This window comes from Mesoplodon bidens (genome assembly GCF_964165515.1).
Source record: "Mesoplodon bidens genome assembly, chromosome: 17".
NCBI lineage: Eukaryota > Metazoa > Chordata > Mammalia > Artiodactyla > Ziphiidae > Mesoplodon > Mesoplodon bidens.
The window spans coordinates 75,472,488-75,491,077 of NC_138174.1; the positions used below are offsets into that span (position 1 = coordinate 75,472,488).

Below are 18,590 nucleotides of genomic sequence, written 5' to 3' on the forward strand. Positions count from 1 at the left end.
CCCGCCCCCGTCTCCCCCTCCCTCACAGGTCCCCACGACGGGGCAGCTCCTCGTGACCTCGCCTCTAGGCTCCGGTGGTGGACCAGGGTGGACACCTGACCGCAGGGACACCGGACACAGGCGGGGGATTTGGAGACCAGGCAGAGACAGAATCAGGCCAGGGCTCGAACTAAACCGTCAGAGAGAACCAGGGATGGGATGAGGAACCGCCAGCGCTGGCACCGCCTGATCTTCACCTCCAGCCCTGCAGTGGCTCCTTTCTGGTACCAAACGTGGTGTCTCTTTTCCAATGCCAACCACTTCTCCGACCCTCTGACTCCAGCTGGAAGTCAATCCTATTTGTTTTTTTTAATAAATTTATTTATTTTATTGTTATTGATTTTTGGCTGCATTGGGTCTTTTTTGCTGCGCACAGGCTTTCTCTAGTTGCGGGGAGCGGAGGCTACTCTTCGTTGCGGTGCGCGGGCTTCTCATCACAGTGGCTTCTCTTGTTGCGGAGCACAGGCTCTGGCGCACGGGCTTCAGTAGTTGTGGCACGTGGGCTTCAGTAGTTGTGGCTCACGGGCTCTAGAGCGCAGACTCAGTAGTTGTGGCACACGGGCTTAGCTGCTCCGTGGCATGTGGGATCTTCCTGGACCAGGGCTTGAACCCCTGTGCCCTGCATTGGCAGGCGGATTCTTAACCACCGCGCCACCAGGGAAGCCCCGTCAATTCTATTCTGACACCAGCTCCCGGGGTCAGCATAGACCCCGCAAGTTAAGGGCTCAGTCCCACAGGACTGCCCCACTTCAGACACCTGCAGCAGTGGGGTCCCCAGGCCACCAGCACTTTTGTCCACCAACTAGAAATTTGGGGGTTTGATGAAATGAGTCACAGAACTCAGGAGAGCACTCCACTTCCCATTACCAGTTTATATAAAGGACACAACTCAGCAGCCGCCCCATGGACAAGACACGCGGGACGAGGTTGGGGAGGGGGGGCGTGCATGCCCTCGGAGGGCCGGCGGGCACCACCTCCCAGCACCTCCACGTCCAGCAACCGGGAAGCTCCAGAGCCCCGTCGTCGGGGGGTCTTATGGAGGCTCCATCCTTGGGAAGGCTGATTAAATCCCTGGCCATCGGCGATCAGCTCAACCTCCAGCCCCTCTCCCCCACTGCCCAGGAGGGATGCAGGTGGGAGTGAAAGTTCCAGCTCGACTCGTGGCTGGTCTTTCTGGCACCAGCCCCCATCCCAACACCATCTAAGGGCCCAGCCACTGGTCATCCCATTAGCTCAGAGAAGACACTATCACTCCAGCTGTGGACCAGGAACCACGACAAAGACCACATGCGTATTTTTATTTCAACACAGCCCTGAGCTGAGCTTCCTACTGGTTTGGGTTTCCTCCGATACCTCAAACTCCCTCTCTCTCCACTCACGAAGCGCGCACCCTCCCTCAGTGCAGGGTGCCCACCGAGCCTTCCCTGAGGCCCTTGTCCCTGGTCGCATCCCTCCGCCCCAGAGCGGGCCATTCCCACTGCACTGAGCTGGTCCCGTGCTGGAAGGTCCCACGGTCTACGGAACAAAGCCCAACTCCCAGGTCATCGTCCAGGCCGGGATGCCCCTCCCTCTCCAGCTTCGCCAGCTGGCACCGCCCGCCCCATGTGCCAAGGATACTGCAGGATTGGCTTCCACGCGGGACACGCTCTCCCCTCCACCCAGAATGTCTCGCTCTTCACGTGCCAGTCCCTTCCTAACATCCCGCGTGGGCGAAACTCCTCCAGTAAGTCATCTCTGAATTCCAAAAAGGCGCAGTGACCCTCTTTGCACCCCACCCCCAATCTGGGCTTACAAAATAAACTAAGTCACACACAGAGCATCCGTCTGAGGGTCCGTGTGCCTCGCCGGACACAAGGTCCGGAGGCCAGGAACTGTCGGTCTCACCTCTGTCCACATAAAGCCTCTGTCCCAGGCCTGAGCCAGGACCCGGATGGTCAATGAAGTTCAGGGACAGTCCTGGAAAGGGAAGTCGAGTCCACTGTCAGGGGACACGACACACTGACTGAACTATCCAGACTAAGTAAAAATGGGAAACCCTGCCGTGCTGAGGACGTGAGGCAATACGTTTAAAGTTGGAACCCATTTTCGGCACTGCTGGTAACCTCTCTCTGAAATGATCCAGCTCCAAGAAGGGTGACAAATCGTATCAGATAAACTGCTCATCATTTGACCTAGTAATTCCACCTTGGGAAAAATATTTAAGCAAACAAAACAGCGGGGGAGAAAAAGAAATTCACTGCAGCACTATTTTTAACATCTAGAAACAATAAAAACAGTCAAAGATGGGGAGGTCCAGAGGAATCTCTTGAGTAGCCCCCAACGGCGGAATGCTGTCTAGTTATTAAAAAGGCAAATCGGTAGGAAATAGGGAGATGGGGTTTCTAGGAAATAAATCTGAGAGAAAATAACAGAATATGGGAGGAATGCAAGAGTCCAAATATAAGGATGGTAGTAAGTACAATGTCTGTGTGACGGAAGGTTGTAAGACGATTTTAAAATGTTTAAGAATACTTAACATGAAAAAACACTCAAAATGCAATAAGTGGAAAAAGCAGGTTACGAAACAATATAAAGTATAAACTCGTTTTCTAAAAAAAAAACACTATATATATACATATATTCATACATTTTTAAAATTACAGGATGTAAGGCACTCCATGTAGGTTTTTCTGTAAATTAGATAATTTAACAATTTTTTACAGATCGTTAGAGATAACTGTTATAGATATACATAATTGTTATAGAGAGTTGCTAATCATAAAAAGCAGAAGAGGTGAACCTTTGAAAGTAGACTTTTAAAAATATAACTATAGGGGGTTTCCCTGGTGGCACAGTGGTTAAGAATCCACCTGCCAATGCAGGGGACATGGGTTCAAGCCCTGGTCCAGGAAGATCCCACATGCCACAGAGCAACTAAGCCCGTGAGCCACAACTACTGAGCCCGCATGTCTAGACCCCGTGCTCCGCAACAAGAGAATCCACCGCGATGGGAAACCCACGCACCGCAACGAAGAGTAGCCCCCACTCGTCGCAACTAAAGAAAGCTCGCGTGCAGCAACGAAGACCCAACACAGCCAAGAATAAATAAAATAAAATAAAAAAATAGGGCTTCCCTGGTGGCACAGTGGTTGAGAGTCCGCCTGCCGATGCAGGGGACACGGGTTCGTGCCCCGGTCCGGGAAGATCCCACATGCCGCGGAGCGGCTGGGCCCGTGAGCCATGGCCGCTGAGCCTGCGCGTCCGGAGCCTGTGCTCCGCAACGGGAGAGGCCACAACAGTGAGAGGCCCGCGTACCGCAAAAAAAAAAAAAGAGAAAACAAGAAATAAATTTATTTAAAAAAAAAAAATATATATATATATATATATATATATATATATATACACACACATATATATAAAACTATAGGGAATTCCCTGGCAGTCCCATGGTTAGGACTCCGCGCTCCCAATGCCGGGGGCCCAGGTTCGATCCCTGGTCAGGGAACTAGATCCCGCATGCATGCCACAACTAAGAGTCTGCATGCCGCAACTGAGACCCAGTGCAGCCAAAATAAATAAATAAATAATAAATAACAATAGAACTACAGGGACTTCCCCGGTGGTCCAGTGGTTAGGACTCTTTGTTCTCACCGCCAAGGGGCCAGGCTCAATCCCTGGTCGGGGAACTAAGATCCCAGAAGCCATGTGCCACGGCCAAAAAAATAAATAAAATTTTTAAAAATAAAAAATAAAAATATAACTATTTTAGTTAATCCCTATGTTAGGATTTCCCCCCAAGACTTCCTCTAAATGCTGAATGAGATATAAGAGAAGCACCCTGTTCACTTAACAAATGAGCAAATTAAACCTCCTATGAGCTAAATTTCCCGAGCCCCAAAATGGCCTTTTGACTTTCCTCTGTAAACAGGGAGTAAGGTATTTACCCTGGAGGCTGAGGGGGCAGGGAAGGGCCTGCATTCAGGCCAGGAGGCCTCCAAGGAATGAGACGATTCAGGAAGATAACCTGTCAGAGTATCCTCGTGGGGGCCACGTGTGGACAGTAAGGCCTGAAAAGTCTTGTGAAGTGCAAATAAGAACTGTCGAATAGGGGTTAGAATACTAATCAATCAAAGCACTAATCAATATAATCCACACTTACCTCATTGGCTCTTTTGATTATTTTATCATCCACGTCTGTAATTCCCATCACCATGATGATGTTGCACCCAAAAACCCTGGTAAGGATCCTTCGAATTATATCAAATCTAACATATGAGCTGAAAGAAAAAAACGTTAGGGCATCTTTAAAACCTAAAGTCATCACTGCGATCTTCAAAAGCTGTGCCGTACATTTAACGTGATGCCGCACGTTGACTGTGAGCGTGTGATACCAAGGACAGCTCCAAGGACAGCTGAGAAAAGGAAAAGCCTCTTACTGACTGGCCCACGTGGGTCTGCATGAGACACTGACAAAGGGGCTGCCTCAATTTCAGGACACCGCAGCAGCATGTTTAACGTTACAGACGTTGAGCTTACATCTATTCAACTGTACAAAAAATTCACTCGTGATGCAAGTTCAGGAGGTGGTCAAGATACTGAGAGCTTTTACCATCCTTGTTCGTGTTCTAGAATAACTAATGTTTCACCGTGACAAGAGACAGAAGCAAATAATGACAAATCAAGACAGGGACAATCCCATCAAAGCTGGATAAGATCATTCCTAAGAAACATGCACACAACTGTGGAAGATAGAAAAACCAGCTTATGGACAGACTGCACAGGGGTAATTCAGACTTGTGAAAGCAAAAGGGTTTAAAATCTAAGATCCATTTAAAATCTCAAGAAACCAGTTTCCCATAAAAACCACCTTAAAACTCAGGGTCAGCTAATCTCATGCTCATCTCTGCTATCCACACGGCCTAAATTTGAGCTCATAAAATCATTTTCCCTTGAAAATGAGCCTTATTATTGTACCCCTTGAACTCCCAACACCCACCCGCCCCGAACAGAGTTGAGGCCAAATTCTAGGGACAAGCATCTCCAAAACTCCTTCTCAAGGAGCTAAAAGGTTAAATATCCTTTTGAAGCCTCAGACTGCTTATTTATGAACTGGGCAAAATTCCACTATGTCATAGGGTTGCTGTACATAATCTTGGTGCCTGTGCAGGAGGAATTCCAACTAATTCTTACTATAATTATCATCAGTGTACCCCTCTTTGTCAAGTCAGGAAAACTCTACAAGAAATGAGATTTAAGAGAAAAAGCTAACAGGAACCTAAAACAGAGTGAAGAGTCAAATCACATGCGCAGCCCAGAGGAGCTCGGGGGCTGCGGGTCCCTGATACCTGCATGGGGCTGCTCCCCGGGGCCTCCACAAGCACCGTGGGTACCTTGAAAGCCCAGGTGCAGGACCAGCTCTCCTGGCTGAGGCCACACCCCTAGCGGGGAACCTGGACTCGGCAGACACCCGCCTCCCCCTCAGCTCAGCACTTCCCGGCCAGGGGACCTGTCCCCATTTACACTCTGGGGATGAGAGCACCACCACCTGGTGTGGTCAGAGGATATCACTGGCTGGGGTTTGCGCAGCATTTAGAATGGCACGTAGCAAGAGCTGTGTCTGTTAAGTGTCTGTCTCTTTAGCACAGAGGCTGGCGGGGCGAGCCGGGAGGACAGTGTGGAGACAGGAACCTGGAGAGTGAGTAGGGACAGACCCGCGGAAGGACACGGTCCTGGGCTTTGGGATTTTAAACTTTACTTAAGAGCAGTGGACCGTGCCTGACCGTGCCTGACCGTGCCTGACCATCCCTGCCCCCAAGATAACAACCTCTTCAGAAATCTCGTAGCACTTAGGGTTCTACCTCGCAGGGACACCCCTAAATGAGGACTCTCCCTGATGACGCACCGCCGAGATGCCCAGAGTGGTTATCCTCAAGGGGGGCCTGGGCGAGGGAGTCGGACAGGAGGCTTCTGGGGTGTTGATGACGTTCTGTTTCTCAGCCTAAGAACCACGAACACTGTCTTGGCCGTACACTGAAGATCCGTACTCTTTTCCGTATTTGTAAGGACAGACCCAAATTACAACTGAAAGGCCTGATTCTGCTGTAGTTGGAGATAAGGGAGAGGCTCTGCCCTACTCCCCCTTGCTTTCAGAATTTCTTCCTCAGCCCTTTTAAAATGTACCTAAATGCTTCTAATGGCTAAACAAGCCTCCGTCAGTCTCATAACTCAGGAGAGTTTCAAGGACCTGGGAGCCTTCACTTTGAAATGAAGTTACCAAGAATGTTCGCCACCCCATGGGAGGGGCCTAACCGGTGCCCGAATCCACACTGCAGACCTGCCTGAACCAGAGAGCTGGGCCCACTCAGCTTACACAAGACTGCAAGTCCCTTCGTCTCTGCAATCCTTTCAGCGAGCTGCCTGTGCGTCCCATTCGAAGGTTTAATTCTTATTCGATAGTAAAACTGTTTTCTTTCTCTTTTGCCTTTGTGGAGAGGTTTTCCAGGGTGGGAGATACAATAACCTCTACTGTTTTCAATATTTCCCCCAACATATTTAATACTCCAATAAAGAGATCAGGGTTTCCCTGGTGGCGCAGTGGTTGAGTCCGCCTGCCGATGCAGGGGACACGGGTTCGTGCCCCGGTCCGGGAAGATCCCACATGCCGCGGAGCGGCTGGGCCCGTGAGCCATGGCTGCTGAGCCTGCGCGTCAGGAGCCTGTGCTCTGCAACAGGAGAGGCCACAGCAGTGAGAGGCCGCGTACCGCAAAAAAAAAAAAAAAAAAGAACTGGTGAGCCTTCACCACACTTCCCACCTCAGGGACTGGGTTAAGCAGCACTTTATGGGAGTTATTTCATAAAACTGTGAAGATTCAGAAAGATGGATACTATTATCCCCACCTCAAAGATGAAGAAACCAGGACTCAAAGTAATAAAGTGGGGGACTTCCCTGGTGGTCCAGTGGGTAAGACTCTGCACTCTCAATGCAGGGGGCCCAGGTTCAATCCCTGGTCCAGGAACTGGATCCCACATGCATGCCGCAACGAAGAAGTCAGCATGTTGCAACTAAAAAAGATCTCACATGCCACAACTAAGATCTGCCACAGCTAAAATAAATAAATAATAAATAAATAACTATTAAAAAAAAAAGTAATAAAGTGGCCTGTCCACAGCTGGGAAATAAGCGATGGGGGCCAGAAATAACTCCTGACCAGCTGATTCAAGGCCCCTTGGAAAGGCTTCGTCTCACTACCCAACGATTCCAAAACAGGTCCTCCTTCTTCACTGCTCCTCACTGCCTCCCTGACCTTCCTCACCTGTGAAATGGGACCAAGCGAGACTATGACATGTATGCTTCCCACGATGCCTGCAATACAGTAATTATTCAGCATTCTCAAGTTGCCACTTGAGGGATGGCAAAAACATGCAAAGGCTTTTTCTTTCCAAAATAAATGGTCCCTTAAAGTGTGAAAATTCAACCTCAGGACACTCACCAAGCATGACCCAGGTGTGCATGATCGTAGACAGTTGGTCCACAGCTATACCTAGGAACAGAGTTAAAATCCACCAGGTGAAACATATTTGCAAGAAACGGCACCCCACTCTCAGTTATGATCATCATATAATCATGCCTTTTTTGAAAAGTAACCACTTTGGGGGAATGCATAGCTGGGGCTGTATTACACTTGAATCGCTAAATGCACAGCCGAACCTGTGAATCACTATGACTTTAAACATGCTTTTATCACTTATTAAATGCTTCCACCTGAGATCCCAATCCCGCTTTCCATGCAGAGGCCCCGCCTCCGAATACGCTGGGTCCACAGCCCTTCCCGCCCCATCTCCCGCAGCACCCCGCCCCCCCAATCCCCGGGGGCTACCAGGAGGCGGTGTCCGCGCCGCTCACGATCAAGGGGTCTTTCCTCCCAGTGAGGCTGTTGTACACCCTGACGCCCGTGTCGTAGCCCGCAGGCTGCAGCCAGCCCTGCCCGCGCGCCCCCGACGCCGCCCGCCCCGGCCGCGGCCCCGGCCCCAGGCCCAGCGCGGCCCGGAAAAGTGAGGAACCCACGGAGACCCTGCGCGTCCGCAGCATGGCCGCTCCGCGAGCCGCGCGCAGAGACTCGCCAGCCATACCCACTCCGGGAAGGGCCACCAGGCCCCGCCCACACGGAAGAGGCCCTGTCACGCCCCGCCTACCCCGGAAGAGGCGGTCGGGAAGAGGCCGCCCCGCCTCCCTCGGGCTGTCCGGAGCCCGCTGCGGCGGGAGGGGCAGTGCCTCGGCGTGGGGGAGGGGAGCGGCAGGCTCGGGTAGTGTCCCAGCCCCGGGCCGCGCGCGGGCCGAGGCGCTCCGCCCTTCTAGGCGCGGGACTGAGCAGAACCGATGCGACCCGGGCCTGGGGACGGGCCCACGCGCGGCCGGGTCCGGTTCACAGGGCGGGCACCAGCTGCCGGCTCCTCGCCTACTGGCGAAGCACGTCTGCACCCCAACTCAGCACACACAGAGCACGTCTGCACCCCAGCGCAGCACACAGAGCACGTCTGCACCCCAGCGCACACACTCTGCGCATGAAAGAACGAAGCTAGGACACCACCCATTCATCAAGTACGCGTAGTAGGAAATGTCTGCCTGGGATTCATTTTAATATTAAAAGTTATGTCATCTCGTCTCTTGAGAACAAAAACATTCTGAATTGCGGTTTCAACGGGACTTTTTAAAGGTGGATTCTCTCGAAGTTACTTTCAAATTATCTCGACAAATGTGTCCCTACTGATATCTTTCAAAACCGTGTCAAAAAAAGAAAGAGAAAGAACGAAAGGATGAAAGAATGAGAAAGGAAGAAAGAAAAAGAAGGAAAGGAAAGAAAAAGAAAAAGAGAGGAAAAGAAAGGAAAGGAAAAAAGAAAAAAAATCCCCTTTGCTTTTGCAGTCCTCAGAACAGCACATAAGTTCCCCAGTTCTTTCTTGGGCTTGTTTTGGGTGTTCTATAGAAAGGCAAGTGCTTAGCTAGAGACAAACAATTATCTTCCTAGAGCACTTAAACTTTTCCCCAAGATCCCTGGAGTCCAGCTCTGCAGCTAAACGGTAGTCTAACGTGAATTGTGTTCTAAGGCATGACGCTAAAATGTTAGAATCTGTCGTTCAGAATTAGGAGACCTCCACATCAGTGCTAAGCACACACTCCCCAAATACTCAGAGTTCTGCTGGTGCATTACCCGATCCCTGAGTACTTTAGATTGCAAGTTCTTTTGAACACTCTCACTGTACCCACAAACAAATTCAGAAAAGGACTGCAGAATCAATCTCTGATGAAATCCACCTGTTGTGCAGGTGGGAGAACATTTGAGCAGTAAAACATCTGATAGAGAAAGCTCTGACCCAGATATTAGATATGCCAGTAAAATAAGAAAATGAACAAAAGGCTTGACTGCAATCTGTGAGAATATGCGGAATTCAAGGAAAAAGCTAGAAGTTTTGAAAACAGATTTAGTAAGACAACACCAAACCCCGCACATGAATCTGGATAGCTGGCAGGTTTTAATTGGCCATAGGACATCATGATTTTTAAACTAACAGTGGTATCTTGTCCTCTGAAAATTGGTCCCATAAGGTGCTTAGCCCTTGGCAGGCAGCAATGCTACCTTAAGTCTTCTGGGAATCTTCAAACAGTGATAAACATACCCATTATTTAATGATGCTTAAAAGCATGACTCCTCTTGCAGGTTCAATATTAAAGTAAAAGTGACTGGGAAGATGTATTAGCACATACACCAAAAGAGTGCGTGAGCGTTGAGGTGACCCCTCCCAGTCTAGGTCAGAACAAAGTATATTAAAATGAACGATTCCAAAATATCACGAATGCCATTTCTTAGTCCTTCATGACAACAGCAAAAAAAATGTAGTTCTCAGCATTACATTTTCTTTCAAAGCAAAATTTGTACATCGAAACTAGAGTAGATAAGGTAGCACATATTGTTTAGGGCAATTCAAGTTTGCGATGAATGTGTTAGGATTTATATTTTAAGCACCTCAAAACATAAAGAATTGTATGTTCATCTCTTTTACTCCCATAGGTTTCAGCATCTCCAGTTAAACTAGAAATATAACCTTAGAAAAGAGAATTTAATAACTATTTTTGAAACACACTCCAAAGAACAAAATTGAAACAACCAAAATTCTTCAATCTATCCTCAAAATTAAACACTTTTCTTTAGTGGCATATCTAAAATGCGTGGTCACAGTTATGCCTTAGCTATTGGTCTTCTAACCTTGTCCAGAAAACGGTAAAATCTTTGGCATACACTTTAAGAACTTTGTAAAGCTAATCAAATATTTTCTGACTTTTTAGCCCAAGGGGTAAATTAAATGTCATACAGACATTTTTCACCACTGCATCCCTACTGCATAGAACAGCAGCTAGCACATGCTAGGTGTTCATTAAATATTTCTTGTTGAATGAGTAAGTTTTTTTTGTTTCACGTGTCTGTGAAGTCCATGAAAACATGAATAATCATTATTGGGATGACATCGTGATTAAAAAACAAACAAACAAAAAAACCTCCAGCTTGCTTATCATTGGAAGGGGTAAATTGTTTCTCACCTTTATTCTTAAATCAAGATAAACACTACTCATTTTAGAGCCGATGAAGGCAAGGATTAAAAGAACCTATCTCTTTCTTGCAACTGTACTTTAAAATTACTTATCTGCTTTTTTCTTATTCAACGTTTACTCTCTATCCCATATAATGTCTCCGTTTCCACATAACGTCATAGTATTAAACTCTTTTGTGCAGGCTAGTGGCCAGTAAATGAAACTTAACTCATCATTTGCTTTAAGCTGGGCCAAAACTGGAAAAATGCGAATCGCTAAGTAAAATAACCACCATTATCCTGAATATCGAAGTGAACGTTCTCCTGATGTGAGGGTGGGTTAAGGGGGCTGAGAGTAAAGATCAAACCCGTTTACTTGAAAGTGTAAGTATTATTCGTCATTTATCACCGCATCAACGATCCAATGTGAACAACTCATTTCGAAAGACAAACAGCTCCATTTAGTGTCGTCTGCGCCCCGCAGATCGCTGGAATGAGCACCGCTGCAGATAATTACCTATTTTATAAACACTGGATTGGTCTGCAATGCTATTGGGTTACAAAGAGTAACTTAAAACTTCCCGGCGGTCGTGGTTGTCACAACACTGCTTCTCCGGAGACTCGGAGCTCCAACGAGAACGTGCCGAACCTCAGAGAATCCTTCCCCGACCAAGTGGAGCGTCCGCGGGGCAGCAGGACACCCGAGAGCGAGGCCGAAACGCCCCATCCACGAGCCGAAGGACGCGGCGCCGCCCAGGCGCGGAGCTGGTAGGGACGTCCGGAGGCTGCGGCCGAGCTACCTGACAGGGTTAGAGACCACGACAGGACACCCACCCCTCGGAAGACGAGACGGCCAAACAGCAGAGCACAGCCGAAGCGGCCGAGCGCGCCAAGCCGTGAACACCAGCCGTGGCGCAGGCCTGGGCCCAGAAGACAAAAGCCAGAGCGTGGCCACGCCCATGGGCGGGTCCTCGGACGGAAGGGGCGGGCCTGAGCGCTGGCCCGTCGTCTAGGCAACGGGGCTCTTCCGAAAGTCCTAATCAAGGAGTTTAGGGCGGGGAGAGGAGCCATGGGGGAGGGGAGGGGCCGAGACAGCACAGGGAGAGACCCCCAGGACCCCGGCAAGTGGAAGCCTGCCCCGCCCCGCTTTGGGTGGTCTTTCGAAATGGGGTCGCGGACTTAAAGAGCGGATTCCAGGACACAGGCGGGAAGGAGTCGGGGTGGCCCGCCCTCTGCGGGGGCCCGGCGTGGGGAACTGCTCCCCTCTCGAACCCCTTTGTTCCCAAGCCGCTCAACACTGGGCTCCGGCCGACAACACAAAGGGAGGGCGGTGAGGACTGCGCAAGCGCGAGAGCCGCCAAGGCTGCTGGGAGTGGTGGTCCGACTGCCGAATGGTAGGTCTCCCGCGCGGGCAGGCTGCTGCCAGGGCCGCACCAGTGCGCATGCGCCATCGCTTCCGGCCTGCTCGGCCAGCCCTGTCCCTCCGCCCCCTGGAGGACGCGGGTTTCTAGTAGTAAGAGCCCGGGAGGAGGTGTCCGTGCTCACCCCGCCTTCTCTTCGTCCTGATTGGACTACTGATGTGAGAGCGGCAACTCGATTGGCTGTTGAGGTTGCCAGTCTGTTCCGAGCCGTACTTATTTCCCACTGCAAGGCGGGCTTCGGAGAGTGAGGGGCTGAGCATGGGGAGGGAGGTGGCGACCTGGGTTCGCAATGGTGCCACTGCCGGGTCGGTTCTGGCCAGGTCTTGGGCGGGGCTATCTGCTGCCCCGCGTCCCACTGTGGGCGTGCAGTGCCGCCCGACGCGCTCCGCCTGCAAGTGCGAAACTCCTAGTAAAGTTTGCGCCTCACCCGCCGCCCCTTGCCCCCGCGGCCCCCGCCCGGGCAAAAGTGACAGACAAACCCACACCCCCGGGCGGCGGGGCTGGTGAGGGGCATGAACGCGGTGGGGGCGGGGCCCACGGGAGAAGGGGGGGGGCGGAGGGGCCGGGGCGCATGCGCGGTGCTGGGGGCCGAATGTTTCCCAAGTGTTTGAAACTGGTATTTGGGTTTTCCACGTTGGACAAGTGCGGCGCGGCGGGCGGCGCGCGCCCCTTCCCGCGCTCGCTCGGCCCCGGCCCCGGCCCCTGCGCCGGGGTGCGCGCCCGCACGCCCGCCTGCGCCCGCCCCGCGCCTGAGGCCGCCGAGCGCCGGTCCGGCCCGCCAGGCGCCGGTCCCCGGGCCCAGGCAGCGCGGCTCGCAGATGTAGCGGCGCGGGGCCGGCCGGAGGGGGGGCGACGGCGGGCGGGAGCCTTGCATTTTGCAGCGCTGGGCTCCGAGGGGGCGGGGGCCGGAGGAAGCGGAAAGCCGCGCGGAGTCGCCGGGGACCTCGGTGAACCATGTTGAGCCCTGCCAACGGGGAGCAGATCCACCTGGTGAACTATGTGGAGGACTACCTGGACTCCATCGAGTCTCTGCCTTTCGATCTGCAGAGAAACGTCTCTCTGATGCGGGAGATCGACGCGAAATACCAAGGTACGGCGGGATGGATGGGCGGGGGCGGCTGCTCCATCCCCACCGGTCGCGGCGCGCCGCGGGGCTGCGGGCCGTCCTGCTCCCCTCCTGGAGAGCCGCGAGCCCGCGGCGGGGCCCTTGCCGGCAGAAACAAAAGGTCTGGAGCGTCTTTGATTTGCCAAGGTCCTTGTGCGCGAAGCCCGGACACGGAGGAGGAAGGAGGAACGAGAGGTCTCAACGCCAGGCTGCGCGAGCAAAGCGCTCTTTGTAGTGAAGTGACGAGGCGGGGTGCTGCGGGGGAGGGGGCGCAGGGGGCGCAGGCTACAGCGCCGAGGGAGGGATGTGCCGCGGTCGCTAGGCTGAGGGGCGCAGGGACGGGGCTGCGCGCAGGGCTGCTGGGAGGGCGCTGCGGACGAGGGGTCCCCCGGCCCTGCTCGCTGTCCCCGGAACCACCTTCACCCAGTCCCGAATCTGAGTGTTACATAAAGTCCGGGGTCCGTACTCCGCGTGGTGTAGCCCCAGTCGCCCCCGCCCAGCCCACGGCCCTGGACACGGAGTGAGGGCCGACTTGCGAGAGGCGACGCGGCCGGGTGTAGTTTACGGAGGGCCAGGGCTTTATTCCGTGTTTGCAGTGGGGAAGGGGAGGGCAGGGAAGGGAGGATGTGGCGAAGAAGTCGCCCATCTGTGCTGCGCTCGGGGGGCGCAGGCAAGTATCGTCGGCTTGGAGAGGAACATGGCAGGGGAGAGGACCTGTGGGTCGTTCTCTGCAGCCCCGGCTGCCCAGACTGCCGGAGAGAGACGGAGGGTTCGGGTCCGCTGGGAATTGCTGGCTGCTGGGGAAACTTTCCTGCCTGGTCAGGCACGGCATTGGGGTCTGTATTTGGAACGTGGATAGTCACTCGGAGTTTACCCATGTTTACAGGACTGCGCAGCAGGCAAACGGAAGAGTGGGGGGAGGTGGAAAGCCAGGAAGCACCCCACAGAGAACCGACTACTCCTGAGGGGAAGGCGCCCCTGCGCGCTCTACCGGAGGCTCGGCTTCGCAGCGACTTTTATAGGAGCCTTATTAGCATATTGCGAATGTTCCGCCTCGGCCTCCTGTAATTGGCCGTGGCATCTCCCATGGAATGTCCTTATCAGTCCGCTGCTGAACCATTGGTTGCTGGGCCGGATGAGGGCGGGCCTTGCGCAGTGACTGGCAAGGGTCTCTGTTTCCGCTGCTTTCTTTTTTCTCTTTGGTAGAGGGGCGGGGAGGAGGGAGGAGGTCGAGTTGATTTGAATGTCTTCGGGTCTCTCGACCTCCGCCGTCGCATTGGCCACTGGTGTAGCTAGGGCGGGCTGTGTTCTCTGGTCCTGCATTGTGATTGGTGCCCCACCTGGCCTCCGCCCTCCGGCCCGGCGACCCCCATAGGCAGTGGTTCCAGGGGCGGGGCGCGCCGCCGGCTGGTCACCTCCCCATTGGCGGGGACCGGCTTGGCCCCGCCCCCATGGACGTGAGCCTGGTCAATTCAGTCGCGGAGCAATGGCGGCGCCCGGGGGACAGGGCGAGGCCGGCAATTCTTGCTGCCGGGGCTGTCGAGGGCGCAGTCGGGCCTCCCGCCCGGGCCCCGAGGACCCGCGGATGCGGCCGCGTGGAGCGGGGGAAGCGTGAGTGACCCGGGCCTGGTGGGTCGGTGGCCCAGGACAGGGAGAGCCGGGCGGCCCCCGAGGGGTTCCCGTGTGCTCTGAGCTCGGAGGCGGCTCGGGTGGTGGAATGACTAAAGCGGAAAGTTAACGGGTTTCCCAGTCTTTGAGGAATTCGTCGTCACCGGCACTGTTCCTTAGCATTTTTAGGAAATCTCAAGGAGACCAAGAAGTTCATCCTGAAAATTTTCGAGCGTCCACGTCAGTATACCGTTGAGGTTGCTTTCTTACAGCTTTCCTTACTGTCTGACAGCCTGTTTTACTGCTTCAGAGCCGGAGTGTCTTCCGTCGAGTTAATACACGCTCAGTGCGTACTTGGCTCCTTCGGAGAAAATCAGTCCCACCCGCACCCTACCCGGCTCACGTGGAAGCCAGTGCCCTGAGTGAGCTGCAGAGCCTTAACATCCGTCATGGTAATAGTCGTAACTCATTTGGTTGGGACTTAGTACTGAGTGTTGAGATACGCAGCACAGTCTAATCTAAGAATTAAGGCTTTATTTTTAAAAGAACTCCTAGGTTGCAAGTCAAACTTTGGTTAACAGTGTTTGCATAGTAAACATCAACTGGACATTAATTCATAAGGATGGATCATAATTAGTTTACCAGTGATATTTGAGGTTATTTTGAATTTAAAATATTTTCCAGCTATTTTTAAAGTATTATTTTTTAAATGCCCACGCACCAAGGAAGAAGGCTTCCTAAAGCACTTCAGCGCAATCCCTGCGTAAAACAAAAAAGACGTTTCTAATAATTGGACAGATCAGTTTAAATCCGGCTGCAGTCTCACTTAATCCTTAGATTCTTTCCATGGTACCATTGCTTTCCTGTAGTGTCGGTATGGAGCCTTTTTAGAAAAAAGGGTCAGCAGCGGTTGGAGCTGATGAAGCTGAAGAAGCCAGGTGTGCTGACAGGATGCCACCCTAGTTAGCACAGGGGTTCCTGTTTGCAGATGTTTGTACTTCAGGGGCTTTGTTGATAAGAGTACTTCTCTTGGGGCATCGAAGAAATGTATGCTGTTGTGTAGGTAAAAGAATTTCTTGGTAATTTTGTAATGGGGTGTTTGTTTCTTTCCCACAGCGGGGCTTCACGTGGCTGTAAGCTTGCTTGTGATGTAAAAGAAGCTGTATGCTATTAAATTTTAAACTAGCAATATGATGGAATTGTTCTCTTTTCTATGAAATGATTACATTGTCTTTAGAAATTTGGTTACTAATTAAACCAAGTGATACAGTTTTGTAATGTGTAATCCACTTAAAAAATAAATGGCAGAAACTCATATTTTAGCACCTGTGAAATAGAACTTGGATAAGTTGAATAGAGCTATTTATTTTAAGGAATAATTACTCCAAGAGCCCGTGAGACTATGGCATTCCTCCTTTCTGGTGGCAGACAGTCTGCATTGTTCCTCTAAGAAATGTCTTCAGCTCTATCTTCAGTTGAAGAATGTAGCCTGGAAAATAATATGTGCTTAAGTAGTGTTCGCCTAAGTTCATATGTTTACTCTAGTGTGAGGTTTATGCCCTATAACTAATTGGATATAAGATCTGGAAGGGGTTATGTCACATTTTATACTCGCCCCACCCGTATCCTCCCACAGCTTCTGAGTTGGAGAGTTGAATTGCCTTATTTTAAGAGACTATAAAAGGTTTTCAGGAGAAAAATCTGATACTGTTTAATTTAATGGTTACTGTTTAGGGAAAATAACTGGTAATTTCTATCTGTATTTAAGTAAATTCTTGGGAAGAATATTTACTTTCCTTATTTCAATCAGATTATCTAAAATCTGTTGCCTTTTATAGATATAGATGTTACTGTTTTAAGCCGTAAATGGAAACGTAAAATCTGCAACGTTTGTTTTAAAGCAAGGCTGGGTTGCCTGGCTTATTGTGACAAACCATTCTTGTTTTCAGTAATACAGGGTAATACAGAGGTATTCCTGTACCTGCTGAGATGGAATGATGTGACCAATAAACTGAGGCCCTGGGTCACTATGTAGTATTTATGTACGTTCTCTAAATTAATCCGGTATTCTAGACGTCGGTGCATTAAAATAGCTAAAATAACAGCCTTTAAATTATTACAAAAATATTTAAATAAAAACAATGGAAATATAGGACATAATCATTAATTTTACAGAAAATAAAGGTTTGGACCTCAGCACTTCACCTACACTTGAACTTGCCCCGTAGCTGCCTGTCCAAGGAGTTTTCATTACCCAGTCTCTGAATGCACGGAGTCCCTTGGGGAGCTTCGAGGGGCACTTGGATAAATAGGAACCGTGTTGATGTTTGTATTTAGTTCTAGAGATTGTTTCACCAGGAAAAAAAAAAAAAAGCCTGCCAGAGAGGCCTACAGGTTACAAGGTTTCATGCTAGGAAGCCTTGCATTGATCCTTTTTGTTCCTTAACAGTTACTTTTTTTGTAGATGAGAGAACCGAAAGCCTTGGTAGGGTTTACAGCGAGGGTGTAACGCTTATTTTTTCCTTTGCAGAAATCCTGAAGGAACTGGATGAGTATTACGAGAAGTTCAAGCGGGAGACGGACGGCACCCAGAGGAGGAGAGTGCTGCACTGCATTCAGAGGGCCCTGATTCGGAGCCAGGAGCTGGGCGACGAGAAGATCCAGATCGTGAGTCAGATGGTGGAGCTGGTGGAGAACCGGGCCAGGCAGGTGGACAGTCACGTGGAACTCTTTGAGGCACATCAAGAGGTCAGTGACACCACTGGGCACAGCAAAGCAGGCCAGGATAAGTCAAAACCTGAGACAGTCACGCAGGCAGAAAAGCCTAACAGCAAGCGGTCCCGGCGACAGCGCAACAACGAGAATCGGGAAAACGCAGCCAGTAATCACGACCATGATGACATCACCTCCGGAACGCCTAAGGAGAAGAAGGCAAAGGCCTCCAAGAAGAAGAAACGCTCCAAGGCCAAAGCCGAGAGGGAAGCGTCCCCTGCAGACCTTCCCATTGACCCGAACGAGCCCACGTACTGTCTGTGCAATCAGGTCTCCTATGGAGAGATGATCGGCTGTGACAATGACGAGTGTCCCATCGAGTGGTTCCACTTCTCCTGCGTGGGGCTGAACCATAAACCCAAGGGCAAGTGGTACTGCCCCAAATGTCGAGGAGAGAACGAGAAGACCATGGACAAGGCCCTGGAGAAGTCCAAAAAGGAGCGGGCCTACAACAGGTAGTGGCGGGCCTGGCTGGACCGAGGCGAGCAGGGCGAGCCGTGTATTTATTGCATCGCCACCTGGATGGGCGCAGGGACTGCACGTGTAGCCTTCTGAAGACTGTTGGAAGAGGAGCTGTTCCTCTCGTAGGGATGACCGGGGTTCTCTTTGCTTTTCCGTTGGTGCACATGTGTAACGAGAGAGTGGTCTGTGGATCAGCATTTTAGAAACTGCAAATATAGGTTTGAATTAAACACTCGAGTGGGTCTCTGGTTTCTGTTGTTCTTGTTGGCAGTCGGGGATATGACTTGGAAGCAACCGAACACATTAAACGTGGAAAGAAGAGATTTCATTTAGCTACCATTTTATTTTTTAAAAAATGTTATTACTTCACAGGTTTTTAAAAAGTTAGCCAAGTTGCTGAAAATATAGCCCATAGCAAATTTGTTTCTTGCTATAATAGTGTATATCCATGTAACAATTCAATAGAAAGGTTTAAAGTTTGAAAATCATTTTTTAAAAAAGCTAAATGGTTACATTTTACCTGACAAACGTTTTATATACTGGCCCGTTCCCCAAATGGCCATTTTTAATGATTGCGTACATTTTTTTTATTAAACCAAACAGGAGTGGTCCAGTCCTGG

At 51.0% G+C, this 18,590-nt stretch overlaps 2 protein-coding genes across 5 annotated transcripts in view; one reads left to right on the forward strand and one right to left on the reverse strand.

The window, feature by feature from the left end:
- The window catches only part of CARS2 (cysteinyl-tRNA synthetase 2, mitochondrial), a 36,433-nt gene extending 24,945 nt beyond the window's left edge, over positions 1–11,488 (reverse strand). The window contains exons 1-3 of one of the 2 annotated variants that reach the window (XM_081214432.1): positions 11,120–11,488; positions 7,509–7,559; positions 4,178–4,295 (exon numbers count right to left, since the gene is read on the reverse strand). In XM_081214432.1, the coding sequence (XP_081070558.1) occupies positions 4,178–4,231 (54 nt within the window). In that variant the 5' untranslated portion in view covers positions 4,232–4,295; positions 7,509–7,559; positions 11,120–11,488. Of the gene's footprint in view, positions 1–4,177; positions 4,296–7,508; positions 7,560–7,895; positions 8,166–11,119 lie in introns of those variants that run through there. The other variant, XM_081214431.1, reaches the window with a different exon arrangement.
- A 1,285-nt stretch (positions 11,489–12,773) lies between these two features.
- Positions 12,774–18,200, forward strand: ING1 (inhibitor of growth family member 1). Of its 3 annotated transcripts, XM_081214514.1 has the most exons (3): positions 14,595–14,739; positions 15,029–15,188; positions 17,267–18,200. In XM_081214514.1, exon 3 carries the CDS (start codon positions 17,413–17,415, stop codon positions 17,965–17,967), a length of 555 nt encoding a protein of 184 aa, XP_081070640.1. In that variant the 5' UTR covers positions 14,595–14,739; positions 15,029–15,188; positions 17,267–17,412; the 3' UTR covers positions 17,968–18,200. The 3 variants fall into 3 exon arrangements, with proteins under 3 accessions (XP_081070641.1, XP_081070639.1, XP_081070640.1); XM_081214515.1 differs by lacking the exons at positions 14,595–14,739; positions 15,029–15,188 and adding an exon at positions 12,774–13,113; XM_081214513.1 differs by lacking the exon at positions 15,029–15,188 and having other exon boundaries at positions 14,509–14,739.
- Positions 18,201–18,590: the final 390 nt, after the last annotated feature.

Excerpts from the sequence above, each read along its gene's own strand:
- ING1 (XM_081214513.1), top strand. The coding sequence starts at position 14,580 with ATGGACGTGAGCCTGGTCAATTCAGTCGCGGAGCAATGGCGGCGCCCG. Across the intron at positions 14,740-17,266 it reads CCGCGTGGAGCGGGGGAAGC|AAATCCTGAAGGAACTGGAT; the intron begins GTGAGTGACCCG and ends TTTCCTTTGCAG.